General features: G+C 40.0%; 1 protein-coding gene across 1 annotated transcript in view; it reads right to left on the bottom strand.

The window, feature by feature from the left end:
- The window catches only part of FAT3 (FAT atypical cadherin 3), a 362856-nt gene that overhangs the window by 70397 nt on the left and 267503 nt on the right, over positions 1–24956 (bottom strand). Inside the window, exons 8-12 of the mRNA XM_075081104.1 lie at positions 20086–20361; positions 18282–18492; positions 10646–14719; positions 3226–3422; positions 1943–2096 (exon numbers count right to left, since the gene is read on the bottom strand). Of these exons, the coding sequence (XP_074937205.1) occupies positions 1943–2096; positions 3226–3422; positions 10646–14719; positions 18282–18492; positions 20086–20361 (4912 nt within the window). The remainder of the gene's footprint in view (positions 1–1942; positions 2097–3225; positions 3423–10645; positions 14720–18281; positions 18493–20085; positions 20362–24956) is intronic.

The raw sequence follows: 24956 nt of genomic DNA, 5'->3' as shown, positions 1-24956 counted from the left end.
TGCCTCCTGCTAGTCAGGCGGAGGAGGCATTTCACAGGGAAGGACTTAGTCTATCATTATGGGAACCAAATTCCTAAGAATAACAGAGGGGTGGGATTTTTATTCACGGAAAAACTGTTTTATTTAGCTTTACTTCATAACAACCATAAAATCTAGATCTTAGCAGAGATCAATATTTTTTCCAGACCAACTGCCAATTCTACAAGACTTTTGTAGCATTCCACTGTGCCTACAAGTTCAATACTGATATCTTTTCTCCCCTAAAATCTGTGTATAAAAGGAACATCTTTTTTACAGTGTCCAAATATCAATACATCTAGACCAAGGTGGAAGAAGTGAAGTCTGAAGGTGAAGGAGGACCATGTTGCCATCTTCCCCCCCTTCTGTACCGAAAAGACTCCAGGACAGGCACACAGAGGACAGGGAGGTGATTTGAGACAGCCAGCATGGTTTCACCAAAGGCAAGACTTGCCTGACCAACCTAGTGGCCTTCTGTGATGGAATGACTACATCAGTGGACACAGGAAGAGCTATGGATGTCATCTATCTGGACTTCTGTATGCCCTTTGACATGGTCCCCCACAACATCCTTCTCTCTAAATTGGAAAGGTATGAATTCAATGGGTGGCTGTTCTGTGGATGAGGAATTGGTTGCATGGTCGCATCCAGAGGGTAGTGGTCAACGTCCTGATGGAGATCAATGACAAGTGGTGTCCCTCATGGGTCCATATTCGGACCAGTACTGTTTATTATCTTCATTAATGACATAGACAGTGGTATCTAGTGCACCCTCATCAAGTTTGCACATGACATCAAGATGAGAGGTGCAGTTGACATGCCTGAGGGATGGAATGCCATTCAGAGGGACCTGGACAAGCTCGAGAAGTGGGGTCATGTGAACCCCATGAGGTTCAACAAGGCCAAGTGCAAGGTCCTTCACCTGGGTCGGAGAAACCCCCAGTATCAAGGGATTGAGAGCAGCCCTGTGGAGAAGGACTTGGGGGTGCTGGTGGATGAAAGCTGGACACGAGCCAACAATGTGCATTTGCAGCCCAGAAGGCCAACTGTATCCTGGGCTGCATCAAAAGAAGGCTGGCTGGCAGGTTGAGGGAGGTGATTCTGCCCCTCTACTCTGCTCTGGTGAGACCCCACCTGGAGTACTGCTTCCAGCTCTGGAGCCCTCAGCACAGGAAAGACTTGTTGGAGCTGGTCCAGAGGAGGCCACAAAAATGATCTGAGGGCTGGAGCACCTCTCCTGTGAAGAAAGGCTGAGACAACAGGAGTTGTTTGGCCTGGAGGAGAGAAGGCTCTGAGGAGACCTTATTGCTGCCCTTCTATACTTAAAGAGGGCTTATAAGAAAGATGGGGACAGACTTTTTAGCATGGCCTGTTGCGATAGGGCAAGGAGTAATGGTTTTAAAATAAAAGAGGGGATATTTAGACTAGATATAAAGAAGATTTTTTTTTTTTTTTTTTAGTGAGGATACAACACTGAAACAGGTTGCCCAGAGAGGTGGTAGATGCCCCGTGCCTGGGAACATTCAAGGTCAGGTTGGATGGGGCTCTGAGCAACCTGGTCTAGTTGAAGATGTCTCTGCTCATTGCAGGGGGGTTGGACTAGATGACCTCTAAAGGTCCCTTCCAACCCAAACTATTCTATGATTCTACAATTCTGTGATACATCTCTGAACTTACTTGAGGTCTGGCAGGGACACAAAAGGGTTGGTATCCACTGTTCTGATTATAACATTGAACCTGGCCAACAAAGACATCCCTCTTTCTCCCTCCTACAACAACCACTTCAGAAGTGGTCATCCACACCTGCCATAACTGGAACAACTGGCTGATAGCCAAGAGCAACCTAACTCTAGTTAAGGAAACTAGCACCCACTGATGTCAAGGGATTAAAAGGCTGTTCAGAAACATTCAGTTGTCATCTTACCGTTCTCTGGATCTAAGAAAAATTTATTGTTCCCAGCACCATAGAGAGAATAGCGAATTTCACCATTGGACCCAATGTCAGCATCTCTAGCACTGATTTTAAGAATGACTTTGTTTGATGGAATGTCTTCAGGAAACAGTGCTGTGTATGCAACCTGGAGACAAAAACAGAAATGTAACTTATGCTGTAACAGTATTTTATAGTCTTCGCACAACCTTTTTTTTAAACTCTCTATAGTGCATTTTTTCTATGTAGGAAACAATTTTCCTTTACGTAACACATTCCTAGAAATTCAAATCACTGCTAAGCTTTGAGGTGTCACAAAAACAATGCCAAATTATGGCTCTTGGTAGGGCTCATCTTAGGTGTTAAATGTGGTCTCATTTTCTGTCTTCCATTCTTTTCATCAATACACATGAAATGGAAACTTTGATTAGTGTGCTAATGAGAACAACTGTTTTTATCGCCTCATCCAGCAGTGTTTGAGGGAGACACAGGCTGTCATCCCCCAGAGCAGTGCTTGCAATGACAGTGGTCCATCAGTGATAATGTAATGATAGGAATTATGCAAGTATATACATACATACCTATATATATATTAATAATGTTAATGCTTCCAACAGTTATTTACTCTTCCATCTGAAATGGTACAGTGTGTATATATATCTATACACACACACACACACTATTCTGTGAGCAGTACCATTAAGGAAATCTGGGTTTCATAGTGTCTTTTCTTTCACACAGACTTTCCATTGCAGTAATATCAGTTTCCCACATTGTCTTTCCACAGAATAAGAGGCTGCTAGTGCTGTGAAAGCTGTGGTCAGGCCACTCTGCATGCATGCCCGACAACATGAGAGCAAGCTACATTCTTCTGCCTTTTCCACTGGGCTTCTGATATCTGCCAGGTTCAGGAAGGCTGGAGTTAAACTAGATTAAAGAAGTTTCCACATTGGTTGTGAAGGGAAAGCACATTTTTTTCTGTGGGGAGAGAAGTGGCTGCCCAGTGACACCTCGCGGTGCTTCATTTTATCTAAAGCCAGCTAATGCCACTGCGGAGAAGACACCTCTGCTACCTTTATTAGACCATTAGTCTTTCACCTTGGCTTCACAGAACTATTTTACCATGCTCTTCTCCCAGACCACTCCAGGTTCTTCAACTAAAACCTTAAGGATGAAAATGGGCATCATCTGTGAATATCTGTAAATAGCAGGGACACCCATAGTGAAACCATTGTTTTCAACACAGCAGCTGATTGCCGTGGGTGTTGCTTACTCACCTGTTCACAAACTGGATTATTATCATTAACATCAGTGACGGTCACTTCCACAGCAGCTTGGGTTACAAAGAGGCCATCCGTGGCGGTGATGTTCAGGTAATAAACGTCTTGCTCTTCACGATCTAAAGGCCTTTTAACATAAACCTTCCACTCATTCTGAACCAGTCCCAGAGCAAACTTCCCTTTGGGATTCCCTCCTGCAACGACACAAGCAACAAGCAAAGTGCTGGGGCATCCCTCTAGAGCTCCTACCTATTTTAAACACACAGGTGCATCGCAGAGGACCTGGATTAAGCAGCTGTCATTTGTTTTACAGTGATCGGTGCTTTCAAACTCGCAGACTCAGGAAATCTGTAATGAGATTACGCTCCCTGTGTTTATTGCCCCCCGAACGCCTTGTATGAGAGTGAACCAATAACTTTCAGTGGAAACAAAATCCATTTAGCAGAGCTGGAGATGATCTCTTGTTTAGTTCCCCGTAAGGGCAATCAAATTCAAACTGTGAACAATCAATAGTCCTCTCAGGCTGGTACAATTGTCTTTCCACTTAGTCTCAGGAGAGGATGTAATACACTGTAGCTCTTGTTACCAAGACAATTTCATTAGCTGTTGATTATGCAATCAAGGACTGGAAGTGGATTCTATTAAGGAATCCTCTAATGAAAGCTTTATCATACAGCTGCGCTGTTCTTCTACTCATTAAAATTCTAGTTTTAAAAAAAGTTTACACGACACAGGAAGACACATTAGTATTAAATAGTCCTAACAAGAGGTCATTTGATGAGCAGTTGGAAGATAAGCAGTACAATTAGATCAAATGTATCCAAGAGTGAAAACCGGTGAATGGATTGCAGGAGATGAAGCAGGAGAGCTTTGTATTATGCCATAACACTGACACTGAACATGGCAGTGTTGCTCTTCCACACCAATAAACTGCCTGGTGACAAAAGCAAGTTGGAAGATGGCAAGTTTTGGTCCACATCATCCTCAGGAAGGAAGGAAGGACATGTCACATGCAGAAGGGTACAACAGTCAAGGCGGGCACAGTTGTTAATGTTTCCAACAGTTGTTTACTCTTTCATCTGAAATGGTACAGTCCCCTGCCTGCTCCATGAAGAAACCACTTTCAATCACCTTCCTCTGAGCCCATTTCAACCTCCTGTCAGACTAGACAGTAAAATCTTTTAAACCAATGTCATGGATTAACCCTGGTAGGCAGCTAAGCCCCATGCAGCTTCTCACTCATCCCACTGCAGCAAAGGGGGAGAGAACTGGAAAGGTAAATGTGCGGAAACTCGTGGGTGGAGATAAAGTCAGTTTAATGGGCAAAGCATGAGCTGCATGCATAAGCAAAGCAAAATAAGGAATTCATGGCAGGTGTTTGGCCATTTCCAGGAAAGCAGGGCTCCATCATACATAACAGTTACTTGGGAAGACAAAAGCCATCACTCCGAATGTCTACTTGCTGGTGGGGTGGGGTGAGAAGCAGAAAAGGCCTTGACTCTGTGTAAGCACTGCTCAGCAACAGCTAAAACATACCTGTGGTATCAACACTGTTTTGGTCACAAAACTAAAACATAGCAGCATACCAGCTGCTATGAAGAAAATTAATTCTATCCCAGCCAAAACCAGTAAAGCCAAGTACCCAGTCTTCTGTGCCCAGCATTGAACATAACTTTGGCCTGTCAAAACATATCTGCATATTTAATATTTTAGGACAGAGCACTGCAGTCATAGCAAACTCATGTGCTGTAGAAACTGGGTGAGGACATAGAAAAAACCATCAGGCTGCTCCACTTGGGGAACTTTAATTCCAGCAAACCTGAACTACTAGCTCTTTCCCCACCATATTAAGCTTTCTCCTGTGCTCTCCCATGCAGAAATACAATCTGACAACTACATTCCATGTTTCTCATGTATAAAAGTGGTAAAAAATATTAAGGGAATGCTTATTCTTTCTTGTAACAGGATCAAGAATGTCAAGCATGCTAGGGTACTTTTGCTTACAAATTATTCACAGTCCTGACATATGTCATGGGATCTGTCCAAGCTCAGTGGAAAGACCAGGTTCTTAAACCTTCTTTTCTAGTACTTGTGTTGAACGTTTGAGTAAATAACTGTTTAAAAAAAAAATCCAAAGCTGAATTTATTTGAGCTGCCTCTGCCGTTATGTGATCAGGTGTCAGTTGTTGCTTCTGGCGTCACAATTCTGTCAGTATCCAGGGACCTTCTTAGCAAAAAACAAGGCAGAGAAGAAGTGAACTTGAAACTGAGCTTAAAACCAAGCAAAAAAGTCTAATGCACATTTCATACCTTCTTTCCACATCAAAAAGCAGAAAAGAGGTCACAGGCTGCAATCTATTGCTTCTTCATTAGCTACCAATGACCAGGTAGACTGGTTTCTATTTGATACGAAAACTAAGTCAGTTGAGACAGACTGAGCAAATGTATCTTGTTAAGCACCACCATTTGTGCTATCTGTAACTGTGTCAAAAAAGCAGGTAGTAATGAATAAGATTTCTGTAAAATTAGGTAGGCATTATAATTATAAAAAGCCCTCTAATCATAGAGGGCACAAAACCAATATATCAAACACAGATTCCTTCTGTTGATAGAAAATCACCTTTTTTCAATCACAAAACCAAGCATATTCCAATTTTCCACTGATTTCCACGTGAGTATGGAATAATCATCAGAGGACTCCGTTAAACCTTGTTTAATCTGTTGCGTGATATAAACACACATTTCTGAAGAGGGTTACACAGTGTGTCGATGTGCACTACAGGCTAGACCTGAACCCAGTCCAAGGCAATGAGAATCTGTCCATTGACTTGAGTCTTAATGTAACTTCAAAGAAGGTAGACCCCTGCGGACTGACATTGAATTCTCCCTATTCGGTTCAACACCAGCATAAAAAAGCTTAAGGCTCCTTTATAAAAGGCTGCAATCTTGTCATAGTGAGTTTAATGTTGTAAACCATTAATAAAAGTGGTCTTAAATATGCTTATTTAGCTTCGTGATATCAATCAGTGCTTTCCTGCAATTAGTCCTTTTGTAAAAGGAAATGATTAACTGTCCCAGCCAACTACGAAGCAATACACTTAAGGTATGGGTATCCCATGGCTAAGAAAAGAGGAAAGGTAAAATCTAATTAAAATCAGCTGGTGGCTTTTATGGCTGGCGGTAACACTAGCTTGGAGCAATTGTAAAATCACTGTTGCTTTCTTGTTGATGGAATGGCTTTTAAATCATACACAGGAATTTGGGGAGTATGTTTAAAGAAAAGGTCCTTGGGATCCCTTTTCTGCCCTTTTACTCCACTAGAAAAGGATCGATTTGAATGACCAAGAAACTCTGCAATAAGCAACAAACATGTGCAACAGTTTATCTGCATGCCTTTTTCATTAATGATAACTTTCTTTTTATTTGCTTCTCAGGACTGGCTATATACTTTGTTGATGGAAGACAAAGGTGGAGGTTGTACTATAAAGTGTAACAGAAATAATGAGATGTAAACACTAAAATTCTGTCAAGGAAGTATTCTTAAGAAAGGCAAAAAAAATCCACGCTGTGGCCCAGGGAACCATTTTCTAGTAGTTATACATATGTCTTGACACAGATCTCATTCTGCAGTGATTAATTAACTTTTTCACTAATATATGTAAGCAGATTCAGCTTCCTAGGGGCGTTCTAATTAATTAGTTTTTCACTCTGAATAATGTAGCTTTTCTAAACAGAAGCCTCCTGACTACATGTATTAATGGATTCTTTAAAATCTTTTGGCAGTTTTCTTATGTTCTACTTTGAATGTCACAACAGTGAAGTGCTAGCTACAAAAAACACTCCAGTAACTTTTTAGAAAGGCTTTGAGGCTAAAAGAATCAGCATTATCTTTTATCTTTTGTTACTTGAAGTTTAAATAATGCTCTCCCTCCCTCCCTAGTCAGCAAATAGTACAAAGCCAAATCAAGCTCAAGTTTAAGTAAAGAAAGAAAACAGCCAGATACAAATGAAATGCAGAGACACAGTGATCCAAAACAAACAAATCCTGACACACATCATTACTAAAGCACACACAGAGGGAATTATAACGGCTAAGAGGGAACTGAAAACTAGAAGCCAACAGTATCAGTTTTCACTGCAATGTCCCAACCTGGGAGGGAGAAATGAATATTTACTAACTTATTTATTTAGTTTCTCTCTTACATTTATGCATTTATTTAGATACTTTCAATTCCCAATTAGAACTCTAGGCATTTGCATCACATAAAATCAATAGGTTTATCCTCCGCTCCCAGTTTAAGATGTTGCATGTTTACTGAGCTGCCGAAATGATAAAACCAATCCTCTTAGCTTTACTATCATAAAATTGCAGACACAGCTCTTCAGCCTGCAGCACAAGTCCTCACCAAACACTGAAACATCAATTTCTCCAGAACTCCAGGATCTCAAATATAAAATAAAAACAAACAAAACCCATCACTTTGCTCATACTGGACAACCAACCCAGCGAACAGCCTACTGTGAACAATACCAGGTCTTTCTTCCAAAACACACTGTCCATCTTCCTTCTATTCAGCTGAACCAAGCTTAAAGACTATTGCCTGTCCTTAGGTTTGAGTGCCTGATGGAGCCTAATTAGCATCACAGAGGAACACAAAACACTTGGCTGTACCAAAGTCGTAGCAACTGACATTCTTCTGGTGGCTTTTCCTAGTTTACCACTGTTAAATCTCAGCAATATCTGGCTGGGTCTAGGCTGGGTAAATACGAGCTAAACACCAGCAGACCCTGGTTTTAGGAAAACTGCCTCAAATCATATAGGCAATGACCTCAAATGAGCCTTCAAAAGAAAACTACTGTGCTCCCGAAGTGCATTTGTGTCATCTGTGCTTCCTATTGATTTTCTATTAAGATTTATATATCATGCTTTTACTTTGTGAACAGCTCCAGCTGCTGTCAAACTACAAATAACAAAGGGTAAGTGCAAAATTTTTTCCATCATAAAATGCAGATGAAGGTGGATTTGAAAATGGCAACTACTTGCCAATAATAACGGAAAATGGAAACCAAGCCTTAACTGAAGGAGTTCAAAACAGAATATATATTTATTCACCAGAACATATCTACCCTTCTCAAAGTTGACCAGAAGACTACAATAAGCATTTGTATTTGTCAGAAGAGTGCAAAGGACTCTTCAGGGATCACATCTGACCCAGAAAGTTTCTTTCTTTCATCTCCTAAATGATGATTTTTTTCTGTCTATCTTCTGTGTGCTACTTTTCTCCAGGTGCATTTGCACAAAGCTGGTTTTGGTGGATCCACATGTCATTCTCATAACTTGTTTTCTTCTCCCTTTTTGTCAGTGTACTGTTTTTCCTCAGAGTTTGTTTATTGTATTCACAGAATTTTCTATGGCTCAAAATGCCTCCAGAAAGCCACAGCATTTGAATAATCATCTCGCTAATCTGATTCCATTAAATACTCCAGTGCAGTTCCTGAGCTCAACTTGAGGTAAAGTATGAATAGTCTATTTTGTTAGTTAAAATATACTTTAATATGTTTTGACATTTTAATCAAAAGAAACTAATTTCTCCTTGTGCATTTCTCAAATTCAAAGGATATATTCAAAGACAGTGGAATCTCTGAGCTCATACACTTTAGTAATTGTACAGGAGGCATTAGAAAAAGTTTTGGGCTTTGACATCTAATATTTTCATAAACTAAAATACCAGTAAAATATCTGACATATTTTTAACTGTAATAGAAATTAAGGTACAGAATGACCTATAATTTTTGAGTCATATGTGACACTTGTTATTAAAGAAGTCCAGTTTTTGCTAAATTAACAGCATAGGGATGTGAAGAAAACATTATTATGTAACTAAACCATAATTCATTATAAGAGATGACTGGAAGACTTCAGAACAAAGAGAAAAGCAGTACCTTCAGCTAATGATCATGGTATACTAACACATCTTTGTTACAAACATGAAGGATTTGCATTTCTATACTGGGATCCCCAAAATTCCTTCAAAAATCACAAAATCTCTAGGATGAGGCACTACTTTTAGTTATGTGGGAACTGAGGTGCTGGCAGCTAATGTGCCTTGTCCAAAGCCTCCAAATCCTGTGCTTTATCCACAAGATTATTTTGCCTCTACTTCTAATATCCTACAACACATCACACTATAAACACTTAGTCTTTGCAAACCTTTAAAATGAATCCAGACTTTCAAGTCAATGGTCAGGATGAATTTCTGATTGCCCTGAAAATGATACTACTTCTCATGTGTAACACAGGCAGACTATGGCTAACTGGAATATCACACCTTTCCCTACGTACCACCCCACAGCCATTTCCAATTTGATAGCTAACGAAGGGGTAGGACTCCTATCCTCCAGAGCAAAATATATAAACTGTTATCCTGTTAGTTAAGTAATTTTTGCCCATAGCCTGCTTCTACATGCATTCTTCTGTAATTCTAATCCTATCGAGTGAGAAAAATGTGAATTTGTCCAATAATCTGGTTATTATTAGGTAATTAATATTAGCTTTTGGATTGTAAAGGCTGGGGTGAGTGACAAAGTTGTTCCCTAACAAAATATATTGGACAATGCAAGCCATAGGCAGAAAAATAACTGCAGCACCCCATCACTCATAACATACTCACACAAAAGCCAGTCTGAATCTAGGAGAAAAGAATGATAATAAATATAGCACAATAGGAAAGAGCAATGTTGCCACACTTTGAAAAATATCTTAGTAATGTAATCAAAACTGCCTTACGCTGTATATAACAATGCATGGTAGCTAACCAGTGCTTCTAAGTGGATTACTATTTCCCTGGCCAGAAATCTGTGCTGATAAGAAATGGCATCTCCCTACTCCTTCCCATGTAAAATTAATTCCTTCCCCTCCCATCCCTGCCATAAATAGTGGTATTTCAAAGTGGCTCCTGCATGCACTTTCCTAACTCAAAAATGAAAAGTGCTATTTCAAAAAAAAATTTAAATGCTTGGAAATGTAAGGATTTTCTCCATAAGGATAAAATGTTCTTCTTCCCTTGGTTGAAACATTAAGTCATGATGGTTTCCAAACTGACACATCAGTTATGATGGGTTGATGGGACACACTACATTGCACTGCAGAATATAATGAAGCATTAATCTTGGAAATTAGAGAGACAATAACCCAGACAGACAGAAACACACTCCTTTTCCCTCTTTTCAGCTTTGCTAGTTGCCACAAATTCTGTCCAAATTAAACAAAAAAATTAAAAAATCAAAGAGCAATCAATTGTCTAATTCAGAATGGTAATTTAGCTGAAACCCTGCTAACATTCACCTAAAACTAGATACATGCACAGTTCCTCAGCAAAGCTGGTTTTGGGAAGAAAACATGCAAGTTGTTTCTTACCTGTAATATGGTAGCTAACCTGCCGGTTGACATCAGACGTGTCTTCATCCCAGGTGCTAAGAACAGCCACAACTTCCCCTGGAGGGTCACTCTCCTTCACTGACCCTCTGTACACCTCATGCTCAAAGATGGGTGCATTATCATTTATATCTGTCACAGTAACTGAGACCAAGGTGGTTGACGACAAGGATAAAGCTTCCCCCAGATCTGAGGCCACCACTGCGAAGGTGAAAGTAGGATCCTTTTCATGGTCTAGATCCTTCAGTGTGCTGATCCAGCCACTGTTGCTATCAATGGTGAATGCTTCTGTGATCTTCTCCAGCTCTGATTCCACTGCAAATGTATAGGTGACCTGCCCATTTGCACTTGAGTCTGCATCAACTGCTTTAACTTGCATAAGTTTTGTTCCTATAGGCATCCCTTCCATTATTATAGCGTCATAGCTGGCTGTTTCAAACATGGGTTTGTTGTCATTTACATCCAATACCTTAACCTCCACATCCACAGTCAACACAATGTCTACTTTGTCTAACTGAATGGTGGCCGCAACTTTGAAGTGAAAAGCAGGATTTGTCTCATGGTCAAGTCTCTTATCCAGTTTTATGAGCCCTGTGTCTTGCTCTATGATGAAAACCCCGTCTTTGTTGTTTTCAGTCAGTTCACCATTAACTGTGCTGTACAAAGCACCCTGATTAGGCAAAACATGCAGAATGTCGATGGTACTACCTATGAGGGTGTCTTCTGCTATGGTAAAAGAATACTGGGGTTGAGAAAAGGAAGGCAGAATAGTTTCTGGGGGTAAAACATGGATGTAGACAGGAATGAGGGAATGTTTTACAGGGATGCCACCATCAACTGCATTGACAAAGAATGACAGAACTGTGTTTTTCAGCTGGTTAAAGCTACCCTTGGTGACCATCCATCCATTGTCTGGATCTATTTCAAGCAGATCAGCTACTGAAACAGAGGCTTCACTATACAGAGAATAGGTAATTCTGGAATTGGCTCCATCATCTGGATCTACTGCTTGCACTTGGGTCACCAAGTAACCTTTCCCAACATCTGCTTTGACACTTGCTCTGTATTCAACCGTCATAAATTGAGGAGCGTTGTCATTTTCATCCACTACTATCACTCTCACAGTGCAAAACGTAGTCCTGCCACCTCCATCGAGGGCTCTCAAAAATATACCAATATCACTTTCCAGTGGGTTCTCCCGGTCTAACCTCTCAGTTGTCAGAATCTGCCCATTGCTATCAACCAAAAATCGGTCCTTGGCAAAATCGTTTATTATGGAGTAGCTTAACTGGCCGTATACACCTGAATCCCCATCTGTTGCCTTCACATGGATTACCTTAGTTCCAGGAGCAGCATTTTCTCTAACCTCTGCAACATAAACACTCTGTGAAAACACAGGGCTGTAGAGGTTGGCCCCAAGGATCTGTATGTGCACCTGAGCTGTGCTGGTGAACAGCCCATCTGACACAGAGACGTTTAAGCTGTACATGGGCTCCATTCTCTGTTTGCGATGGTTGGAAAGGGTGATAACACCACTCTTGCTGTCCATAATAAAACTGGTCCGATCATTTCCTGAAAGGATACTGTACTCCAGTCTGTCAAAATCAGAGCTGTCGGCATCAGAGGCTTGGACGCAAGTCACAAAATGACCCCGAGGTGCCAGTTCACTCACATACGATTCGTATATTAACTGGTTAAAAACTGGAGGGTTGTCATTCATATCTGTTATTGAGATACTAACAAGAACCTCACTGCTTAGCGGAGGGAACCCATTATCAGTTGCTCTGACTTTCAAGCTGCACTGCTGTATGAGTTCATGATCCAGCATCCGGGCTGTCAGAATTAGGCCACTGGTGCTGTCTATATGGAAATAGTCCGTGCTGTTAAAGGTGTCCTGGACTATCTGATACTGCACAATTTTGTTATTGTCAGAGTCAGCATCAATAGCAACAACCTGCAGTACAGGAGTCCCAATCAAAGATGCTTCAGACAAAGTAGCATTGTAAGCCAACTGATCAAAAACTGGAGGATTATCATTAACATCATTAACGATCAAGTCCACAGTGACCTCAGCTCGAGCACCAGTGAGGGCATCACTGGCTCGCACCATCAGCTTGAAAAGAGAATTTATTTCATAGTCCAGTGGGCTGATGACACTCAGAACTCCAGTATCAAAGTCGATATTAAATTGGTTGTAGGGATCTCCATCAACAATGATATAAATGATACCCTGGCCTTCTGGACTGGTTGCATTTATGCTTAAAATTGGTGTGTGCATTTCTACATCTTCATTCACGGAAGCTGTATAGAAAGGCTTGTCAAATACAGGCATCGCTTTGTTAACAATAGTAATGGGGAGCTCTACCGAAGCAGACAATGATGGGTTACCACCATCTTTTGCAAGAACGACAACCAAATACTCTATATTAGACAAATCAGAATTGAAGGCTTCTTTTAAAGTGACACTACCAGATCCTCTATCAATTTCAAAATGTCCATAGTCTTCTTTCAGAAGATATGACACCTCACCATTTTCACCCTTATCTTTATCGATAGCTGTCACTCGATATATCAGGGTACCAGGTTCAGCATCGACTTGCACAGCAGCATAATATGGAAGCCCTACAAACACTGGGGCATTGTCATTTATGTCCTCAATGTAAACCCTCACTACCACTCGAGCAACACGAAGGTGATCTAGTTCACGGCTTGCTTCCACGACTAACTCATATAGCTCTTGTTCCTCTCGGTCGAAGGGGATGCCAGTTGTCTGAATGACTCCTGAGGTGGATTTGATTTTAAATTTGTTGCCTGGGTTTAATATACTGTATTTCAAAGGCTCATTGAGGCGGTTACCAACAGCATTCACCACGGCGATTTTTGTGATATTGGTGCTGTTTTCTGAGATAGAAGTGGAATAAAAATTTTGTGTGAAATGGAGCCCACTATCCATGGCTTCTTTTACCATTATTGTCACCATAGCAGTGCTATAAAATTTCCCATCAGATACTCTTACTATTAGCATATAATGGTCTTTGGAGAGACTATTGTTTTTAATGGTGAGTACCCCTGTGCTTGAATCCATTAAAAAATGGTCCATATTGCCTTCAATTAGACTGTATGTTAGTTCAGGAGGGATCTCTGAATCTGGGTCTGTAGCCTTGACTTTGAGAACCTCAACACCAACATACGTGGGCAGGAGCAAGATCGTCTCAAATACGGCCTGGCTGAAGACTGGTGGGTTGTCATTGACATCAGTTACCTCAATAGTCACTTCGACTGGGCTCTCTGCTGTAAGCTGGGGATTCCCACTGTCTCTAACATGCACATGGAAGTGGAAGTGGGCTATTGTTTCATGATCTAAATTAGCAATTGTTCTGATGGCACCTGTGCTGGAATCTACTGTGAAATACTTTTTTGCAGTAGATTCAACAATCTGATAGACAAGCAAAGCATTCTGGTTGCTGTCAGCATCAGTGGCACGTATCACAAGGGGACTGTTATTCGCACTCCGGACTACGCTATTTACAGGAGCAGCTTCGCTTATGCTGCCCGAGTACTGAGAGAAGAGAAAAACTGGGGGATTATCATTTTCATCAACAATCTGAATGTTCACAGTGGCATTTGATGCCATGCCTGCCATATTTGTTGCTTGTACAATGAGCTGATAGAAGGAAGCCCGTTCATAATCAAGGGCCTTTTGACTGGTGATCACTCCAGAATATGGGTTTATACTGAAGGCTCCATCCACATTTCCATCTTTAACCTCATAAACCAATGTGGACTGACTGATTGCAGAGAGAGAGATGACAGAAGTACCAATATCCACATTTTCATTGACCTCCGCTTGGTATTCTTTGAGAGTGAACTTAGGGTGGGAGTTATCTGCCATTGTCACAGATATCCGCACAATTGCTGTTGCAGACAGTGGTGGAGAACCTTGATCGGTCACTTTGACTGACAAAACAAACTGTCCCATTGTGGTTAAGTCTGGCTCCTTCAGTAATGTAATGATCCCTAAAACTGGTTCAATCTTGAATGTGTTTCCCGTATTTCCTAAAACACAAATATTGGAAGCAAATTAGAAATTAAATACAATGCACTTAATGATAATTTAAACCAGGAACAATTAGCTGCAATTAGTTAAAGGCAGTTATTGGAAAAAAAAAACAACAAAAACCAAACCCAACATAAAAAAATTCTAATGGCTCTTCCAGCCTTCCTTTCTGAAAATCAGGTAATTCGCTAGATGGTTTAGGCATTCAAACCTTCAGAAACCCAGGAGCTGCTATCTGTATCTTGATTCTGAGTACCAACATCTGAGCAAGTGCTGCATGTGCATTACTCCTACTGAAGTAGGAAAAAGCATCCCTAAATTATGGGAATTAGTCAAATACATGTACATCTAAGGCAATGAAACTAGACCGGAGGCTAACAAGCCAATTACTTGACAAATGGATAACAACTCAGGCTCTTAATTGAAGGGGATATTAAGCAACCATAGAGAAGATTACAGTAGCTCAAGAGCCAAAGAACTGAATATAAGAAGGTTAAAGTGGCATTTAGAAAAATAAAACTGAACAAATAGCATAGAAAAGAGATTCAAGTATCTTGTGGCACAAAGGTTTATCATATGATCTCTGAGGAGGATGAATCTAGATGAATGAGATTTAGCAGAAAATGTCATGAAATATCTGTTATAACATGAAAGCAGGGATATCACTGACTGTAGAAAGGTGAGAACACTGATTTTGTATCAAGGACCTTCTTTGGGGTCTTTTTTTATTTTCAGTCTTTTTGCCAACCTCTTCTTCAGCAAGACAGATTCAAAACTTTTGATACGTATCATTACCCTGTAATTAGAGATGACCTTTATTAGACAATCTATAATTTGCTTGTTCCTTGAGCACCTGCTTAAAGTATAGAATGCTGCATGTATATATGACATGTATAAGCATATAGATTCTTTTTCTGAATTTGATTCTAAATACAAACAGCATGTACTGAGTTAAAGTGATTCCAATCATTATAACATGTTCCCTCTATTGTAATTTACCCTTAAAATCTAGAACTGCTTCCCATCTACAGTCAGGCATCCATCCATGACCTGGAGAGGAATACGTCTCTGGTAACTGGTGATAAACAAGAGATTTTCTTCTAATGGTGATTGTTACGGGTGTTGTGCACAGAGCAGTAAATGTGAAAATTGTAGCTGGAATACCAAATACATGGAATACTAAATGAAGTGAGTTAATGTGAACTATTTTAAAGATGTGATTCACTAGCTGTTGTAAATTCTGGGGCTTAGAGGCTAATTTCAGCTCCATACTACTGTATGTAGTTCAATACTGGTAGTGGCTTTCTATTTATATCCATCCTTTCAGATCAGTAAAGTTTACTCTACTAGCTAAAACAAAAATTGTGCTATTCACTGAGGAGCTGAGATTCTGCCAGAGCTACAAATTCTCATAAAGATCACAGTATCTGTCACACTGCAGACACTACAAATGCTGCTACAGTAATTTTGTCAGTGCTTGCTAATACAAATAATTTTTAGCCACTGACTGACTCATGTAAGGCCAGAGCTGGTTGTTCTCCTTAAGGAATTTTTAACGAAAATTATACAAAAGCTACTTTCTTCATCAATTTCACATTCAAGGTGATGGAAGTAATTCCCCTGAATGAAAGGGCTGTGTACCATCTGAATGCTGCAGGTAAAATCAGTATCCTCAGCTGCAGGTTTTATGGATCATAGAAACTACAGCAGCAGAAGACTGAATTTTGGTGCATCTGGGTTTAGAACATTTGTGGATAATGAAACTGGGGGAGTGCACGGCTTACAGTAAATGGAAGTCAGAAGTCTGACGTCTGACACTGCAGGGAGAGCTCACGATGAAACAGAAACAGGCTGTGATGGAAAAGAGAAAAACATGCAGACTAAAAAGGACCATCTAATAGCTAAAGCATCCTTTCTAATCTTCATATTTTTCCATCTGCATCATGTATGATTCTATTACCAGTGTATGGGAACCATAGTTCTAGCATGTCAGGTTGCTCTTTACGTTGTAGTAGCACCTATAGGCGATTGGGTTGGAACTCATAATAGTAAGAAGGTGTCATGAAAAGACTGTGAACAGTACCGAAAAACATTGCCCCAGGAACCTGATCTGGTCTGCTCAGAGTTTGTTCTATAAGGCACAGTGCTGTCCTGCCTGGGCGCGTGTAAAATTTCCCCTGATCTAAGTTAAAGGACTCTGGAGAATACTGAGAAATAACTGGCAAGACCAAATGCTGTTCATACAGGAAATATTTGTTCTGTAGTGCTAAGATCTTTGTAGAATCACAGGGGTCTAGGTTCAACACGTTTAGGTGCAAAAAACTTCACCTCCTGGTTTGCTTAAGGGACTCTCCTTCCACAGAGCATACAGCATAATGACAGAAGAAAGTTCCTCGGGTCTTCTCTAAGCTTCAGGTTATATCAGCTTAATTTAAGGTGTGAGCTTGAACTATATGAAGTTAAATCAATACCAGATGACGTAGATATTCTGATTTCATTACTTATTTTTTCTCATTTAGCCTGTTCTTAATTGACATAAGCTATCCTAGGTAGTGACAAGTCTTTATGATAATACAGGGATAAATATGACCCTGTAGCATCAGAGCCTAATGCTGGGGAAGGCTTGTGATCTGATTAATAGGGAGACAATTGGAAGTATATTTCTATGTATATATAGTATCTAGTATAAGCAGTACACTTCTTTTTAGGGCAATACAGGTTTCAAGTTTTGCTATTATGACAACAGAAAAATTAATATTACTAAAAAAAGTAGAAATGAAACATTAAAAAATCCAAAGGTTACAAATTTTTACTTCCTTCTCTCTTTCTCAAGGCACCCCTCTTTTATATATGCTGATGGTTTATGTCAGAGATAATTCTCAACTTCAGATCCATATGAGCCAGAGAAAGTTACATTCACTTGCTTGTGTGGCAGAGAGAATGCGAACTGCTCTTGACCGTGCTGTTGCACTAGCAGAGGAATGCTTTTGCTGGTACAGATTATATGGTGACAATAAATATCCAGATCTTAACAACAAAAGCAATTTTAATCTGGTATCACCATGCCCTCCCTTAATTTCAAGAGACCTTGTGAAATTAAAATGCTATGGCTCTGCTGACAGAAGTTTTTAGCGTAGCCTTGGTGTTAGTCTCCATGCTCCTCTGATTCAACAGTTGGCAAAGATGCCATGACATACCAGCTGTTGTGGCATTTGTTTACGGAGGATCCACTGTGTACTACAGACTGAAGCTAGCAACCTGAAAACAAGTCACTGGCTGTAGCTTTCAAGAATTATCTTCTGTGATGCTTTTGAACCAATGACTTAGAGGTAAAATGCTCTGTAGCCATCTAGTGAACATGAATGGGATTCTGTACTGACAGGTTTTGGGTATAGTAGCTTCAAAATAAAAAACAAACAATAGAAATGTGTCTCCTTTGCCCGGCTCTACAGAAGAAGGTACACCAAAGAACTTATTTGTGTGTCAAGACAGACCACCATCACAGCATTGCTCTGTGTATGGCATGAATCATGATGCTACATTTTCAGCCTCTGTCCTAACCTGCTTCAATAGTGTAGATAAGCTCTGCGTTTTCTCCTTTGTCTTTGTCCAAAGCCGTGACCTGCAAGACTGCTGATCCAACTGCTGCTGATTCAAACACCGAGGCTTCATACAATGGGCTGGTAAAGTACGGACTATGGTCATTGGAGTCTTCCACATTTATGGTGACTCTGGCCAGGTTTCTTCTGTAAGGGAATTCTTGATCTCGGACCTATAGAACAAGTGCATATACACATCTTGATATTCAACTAGTAAAACTTCATAAATATTACTTATCTGGATGCTAATAATACTTTCAGTTCTATTTCATACAAAGCAATAAAAAAATCCATTTGTCCCAAAGAACAGTCTAAGATACATTCACACATGAGATGGTAGGTAGATAGATAGTAAAATTAAAGAAACAGGAAGAGCTTAGGGACTTTGTTTTTTCACTTGTGAAAAAACACATGGCAAATAAACATGAAATGAATTTTTAAAGTGGCAACCACGTGACATTCAGTTTTAGATTTGCAAGAAATGCCATTTTTTAAAAATACATGCTAAATGGTCATGCCTTTGCCCTGTCATTCCCTGCTTTATAGCATAGAGGCAAATATACCTTGCCCATTGCTCCTTCTTTCAAGAGCTACAAACAATTTTACCCGCTATGATTAGTCCTGTGGCAGTCTAGTGCTTGTACCTGCCAATGGACTTTTTCATCATTATATATGTACACACCTTTTTAAAGATCATGATACCAACTGTAAACAGGGTAGGAATTACCTTAAGAAGTGCTGAGCACTTCCAACAGAGGTACCATTTATCACACCTCTCTCAACCCCATACAAAATATCTCAGCGCTGCTACACTGGTAATCCTGCGAGCACAATCACCAAAGGTTTGGTTCTGTTTAAGAGCAAAAAACCTGTGGTACCAGGTGGAGATAAAACCAAGCACCAGGAAATGACCTCTGTCAGCCATGTCTCTCTGTGATTCAGTTTATATTTATTTCTTAGCCTGTTCACCAAAGGACTTGCAGCTTGTTACTCTGCGAGCTGGGACCCCACTCAGCTCCTGCTTCCTGGATCTCACAGCAGCTCTCTGATTCCTAGGGTCCCCCACCCAAAGATGGCCCCGTACCTAAAACGTCATGATCTGGTCCTTCAAAGATCTCTTCTGCAGGAGTCTTAAGTGGTTAAAGGAAACAGCAGATACAATGTTTAAACTAACACAGGTTTTTTTTTAATTAACCTCCAGTCCATAATATACAATCTTCACTTGAAAACAGACTTATGTTCTGTAATTTAGGCACACTGAGCAAAAAATGGTTATTAATTTTTTCTGCATATCCAAACATTTGGAAATGTAGATGAAAGCTGTTTTTTATATTAACAGTTTATGTACTGAAATAAGTACGTAAAAGTGAACTATAAATGAGGCTTGTATTCAGAAAGGCTGTAGCACTCTCTATGGCAAGAAAGCAGTTACCTTCCTGTAAATAATTTCTCAAATAACTTTCAGCCTCACTTCAGAAACTCCGAAAATTACCCTGAGTGAGAGGACCAGATGCCAAGAGATTAAATAATTTCCTGCTTGCTCTCCCCTGAGATAGCAAATCATATCATATTCCATACAATGAATTCACAATAAGTTTCAAAAAAAACCCAAATAAAAAATGTAAAATAAATACACAGCAGGACAGGCAAGATAAATTAATGACTACTTACTGCACCGAGTCCTTTGCTCATGCAAAGACTAATGCACGTATGCACCTGAAGCAGCAGTGATTGTGTCCTGAGCCAAGCGAATATTGCATTCTTACCATGACATTAAGGATGTGCTTATCCTGAGCTTCGTGGTCTAATCTCTCAGCAGTATAGAGCACCCCAGTGCTGGGATCAATTCTGAATTTTCTCATGCTGACTGCATCGATGCTGCTGTGAATAGTGTAGCTCAACTTATGCTTTTCATCTCTGTCTATAGCTTCGATCTGCAGAATTTCAGTATCAGGGAGGATGTCCTCTGAAATGGTGACATCATAACTTGGGTGAGAGAATTCTGGGCCATTATCATTGTTATCCAACACTTTGATAAGAACCTACAGTTAATAAAAGAAAAAACATTTGAAGTTGTTACAGTCTAGTCAGATTACGCAATATGCACCTAGAGGAATGTAATTTACTTTAGATGGCTGATGATGTTATGCTGCTCTATGGTGGGACTGAGAAACATAATTTAATATTAAATGGTTACTATTCAGATCAAAAGAAATAGTAAGGATACGACTTTAGAGGCAAAATGTTTCTAATTGTAAGACCTACTCAGAGCCTGACAGAGAAGTCCACATTTTCAGTATCTATACATCGGAAATTACTCCTGCAACGGTCATAGGAAAGGTTTTGTTGTACCTTGCAACTGCTCTGGTTACAAGAGACTTCTAGAGCTATTACGGTATTTCATTTCCCCTTCACTATTAATAAGGTTATAAAAGAATCCTTTTCATATTACTTAAATCTGCTTTTTATACAATCAAGATTCAGCTAAATCCTGTGTTGTTTTCTGCCTGATATATTGCATTGGGACATACTAGCAATGTCAAATTGTGACAGCAGTGGAGGCTTCAAGTTGCTGTTACACCTTAGGCTGTGTTAGGAATGGTGACACCTGATGAGGTGAGAATAGGAGACATGACCTCACGACCACACAAGCGCGCCCCACAGAGATCAATACATACCACCAAGGACAGGTAATCTCAGGGCACTGGTGACGGGGGAAGATTATTTTTATGGTTTCGTCCTTGCTCTTCCTTTGCCAGCGATGGTTATCTATATTGCCAACCACTTCACTTTCCCCTCAAACACCTATTTGCCTCTCTTCTGTTGCAGTTTATGAATGGTAGGACTTCTGCTAAACACGTGAATGAATGCTCTGCCATTTGCTTCAAGTCTGCCTTTAAAACCTTGGTATTGATCCCTAAAGAAACCTGGAGAGGCAGCCAGGATGCTGCTGTTGCTGCCTATTGCACCCATTGCAATATATCACAAGCTGACCCTGGGAATTAATAAGTATCGCTATTCTCCAAGCTTTGCCTTTCAAAAGTTATGTGACTATGCAATGCTATGCGTGTGTGGCTCCGATGAGGTTTTGTGGTTTTCTTTACTGAAGGAGTCACTCCCTGGAGCAAATTTGCTTTCCAGACCTCGTATGCTATAGATTACTTTGGGTAGCATGGCAGCAAAACCTTTGACAAACTATGTAATACTGAAAGATGAAATGCAGAGTTGGCTCTTTTTCAATACTGGAAACAGAAAGTATCTTTAACAGAATATGCCTGTGAAAGCACACATCTAATTTTACAGTGAGTGAAACGGAACAATCTTTTAACTCAAAGGCTTTGAAATAAGAAATAGTCCAATGAACGACATGGGAAAGGCCATGCACAGGACTCTTCCCTAAGACCAGGAGACTTGACCCGTCCCTTACGATATTTTCTTTGTTGTTCTGAAAAGTACTTACCTCTTTTTTAAGCAAATGTTTTATTCCTTTGCTTGATCAAGCCCTGTTCACCTATACTTTCTTAACAGAAGAAAAATACAGTTATGCTTCTACTGCAGTATTGCACAAACAGATGTTGCCCTCAGAGAGAAATGAAACTTTAGATTTCCACGATACGAGGAAAGGTTTGCAGAACACATTAACAGAAGGAACATGAGCAATTGTAAGCAGCAGCCATAATGAACTAGCCTGGGAACTGTTTAAAAGACAGCTGAAATAAAATGCTCTGTAAGTTAAATGGCATAGGACTTCAACTGCACATTCCATACGATTTAATTTTCACCAGATTATGGTATGCCAGTGTGAAGCAGGGCACAGACTATATTAAGTTATGTTTCAGTCTTGGACAGATAGCAATAAAATTGGGGGGAAATATACATTGCTGGGCCTATAATAATAATGATGAAGAGTTACTTAGCTTTTTTTTTTATTTTTGTTGCTGCTATACTATATATCAAGGCATGTTTCTGGCCTGACTGAGGGGGGAAGAAAAAAGCCAAACCCACATCTGAAAAATATATGAAGAAATGAGTTGCAATATATGAAAGAAAGCCCAAGAAAAAAATGAAAGACTTCAATGCTACTTTAATAGGACACTGAGCCAGTGCTGGACCACTTTTGTTAGTGTAAGGAAGAGACACTGAAGCAATATGAGTTGGGGATAATCTGATTGCCAGTGTTTAACACTTAAAGGCATCTTCTTGAGCAGTTTTGACACCCTCAGTCCTTGCCAGGTACCACTGTAACATGGCTGGATTATTTTACTTCTGCATTGTTAACACACACAACAGCACTATTTTACTTTTAATTAGTGGCCAAAAACTTTGTCATGAACTGTTTTAGACAATTCGTGTTGTTTTAGAAGTAAAAGCTTTTCAGATGGATTCTGCTGAAAATACCAAGAGTGTTTGATTCTGCTGATGCTGGTACAGCATGTTCTACCTTGAACAAGTAAGCTACCATGTAAGGGACAAGCCTGTATCTGTGAATTTGTTTTTAACATTGCTGTGTGCAAGCTCAAGCTATTCTGTAAGAAAAGAAAAATGTACAGATGCACTAATATGTCTTAAAGGTACTGCTACAGGGATGACATGGTGTGCACTAATATGTCTTAAAGGTACTGCTACAGGGATGACATGGTGTTTTGTTTGCGTGGTATATGATCACCCCAGTGCTGGGGTTCACTTCCCATTATATCTAATGCGTTTTGGGATCACTGGCAAATTGGGAAAGCAGAGGAGGGCATAAAGCTTTATCTACCACAAAGCTTGCACCGTGACCATGCAAGCTGTGGCTCCATGATTTATGCCTTCACTGGACTGCATAAACTAAACAGGGTGGGACTGGATCAGCATCAGAAACCAAGGACAAGCCATGAAACTGGAAATTATAGTGTGGATTCACAAAGCAGCATTTCTCTCCACTGAAAACCGCATAAGCTAATGTCCTGACACTCAGATATGGATCATGATGGTGCTTGGGGATTGGGAGGCATCGAGAGAGGAAAAGGTAGAAAAAATTGAGATCCTTATTCACTGCGGTCATCATACTTACAGGGAACTATGCACTTAAAATTGCTTTGATAGTTTCCAGAAAATTACTTCCCCCCCCCACCCTTTTACTTCATATCTACTGTAGAACTGATCAAGTGCCTGTTGAAGTGGCAGGCATCTTCCTCCCCAGAGATGACAGTATTTTAATGATTTGTCAAGTGATCCACATTGAAATACGCATTATTTATTACATACTCTGCATTTCAACAGCCACTTCCATCTGGAGATGGAAGGCAGTGGGTTAGAGACGCTAATGAATAAAGAGGTCATTATTGATTCATAATTTCTTCTATTAAAGCAGTTAAGAGTATTTCTAATTTTTGTCAGCTGTCCCTCAAAATCCCCAAGAGTCAACTGTAATTTTAACATTATGGTCTTTCCTTTACTAGAGGGGGGTGGATTTTCCTTGCAACAAAAGAAAGTTAGCTTATATATGGGAATACTGATTATACAGAGCTCTGTTAAACCCACAAGCTGTGGAAAAGGAGAAAATGGAACTCTCTTATATTCTTAACAATTTAACTGTCTTGGGAGCTACTTGAAAAAAAATCAGGTAAAATAAAATGGAACTTAAGTGTCATTTTAAATAGAAATTATTCCTTCAATCCTTACACTGTTTTTGGGAAAGAAGTGACTATTATTATCCCTGTCCTTTGCCCAGCAAAACACTGCCTTGCAGCAAGGTTAAATGACTTACCAAAGCCCCACGAGAAGTGCAGTGGCAAAACTGGGGAAGATGTTTTAGGTTTATTTTTGTACCACCCCTCTTTTATTAGGTCACCTTAAAATGCCACCTTCCTATGCAGAAGATTTCCTGCTCCAGCAGGATGACTTCTAGTAAGGTGTTACTTAAAAAAAGGGTGCAATCTTTTCCTTTAATAACAGGCACATGTTACAGTGACAGGAACACCACAGAAACCTGATCTCACAAACATGTGAAGCTGAGTAAGCTGAATTCCACCTGATCATTATTATGTGGAAAGTTACTCAAATTCATTTAACACCTGCCAAACTTAGGCATAAAATCTTGGTAATACTGGCAAATTTCCCATTGACTTCAAAAGGGCCAGCATTCTGCTCCCTGAAGCCTTAAACTTTAGTCAGCCTGCAGCATGTCTTTCACCCAAAACCAAGTCTTATCCTACTGAAGCAACTCAAAGACTTACAGCGTATGTGTAATTTAATGCTTTCTTCATATTTATTTCCAAATGGAAGATATGGCAAGAATGAGCTGTGTTGCATAAATATCCTTTATTACTGGTTAGGTGCCTGGGGTGTTAAGCTGTGACAATACCCATTGCGTAAAATCAAACACGGGCTTTAAAAGTTTCCTAACACATCTCCAACAGGTGATGAATGGAAATGTTTACTACTTGTTTGCTGCTAAGTAGAGATTCCTCTTTGCTGAGGACTGTGCAAGGTTACTGACTAAACCACTTTTCATAGACAAACATTAGCTGCAAGTCTTTTTTCCATGCTCATAAAAGCAGTCTCTGCCCAGTTATCCTCATAAACTCATATCTTTTCCAGCACATCACAGGCTCCAGAAAGGCAGGCTTGCCTCCTTCTGCTTCCATTGTGCAGA

The sequence above is a fragment of the Phalacrocorax aristotelis genome, chromosome 1, assembly GCF_949628215.1.
Source record: "Phalacrocorax aristotelis chromosome 1, bGulAri2.1, whole genome shotgun sequence".
NCBI classification, from domain to species: Eukaryota; Metazoa; Chordata; class Aves; order Suliformes; family Phalacrocoracidae; genus Phalacrocorax; species Phalacrocorax aristotelis.
The sequence above is the reverse complement of the archived record's forward strand: the minus strand, read 5'-3'. Positions and strand labels throughout refer to the sequence as shown.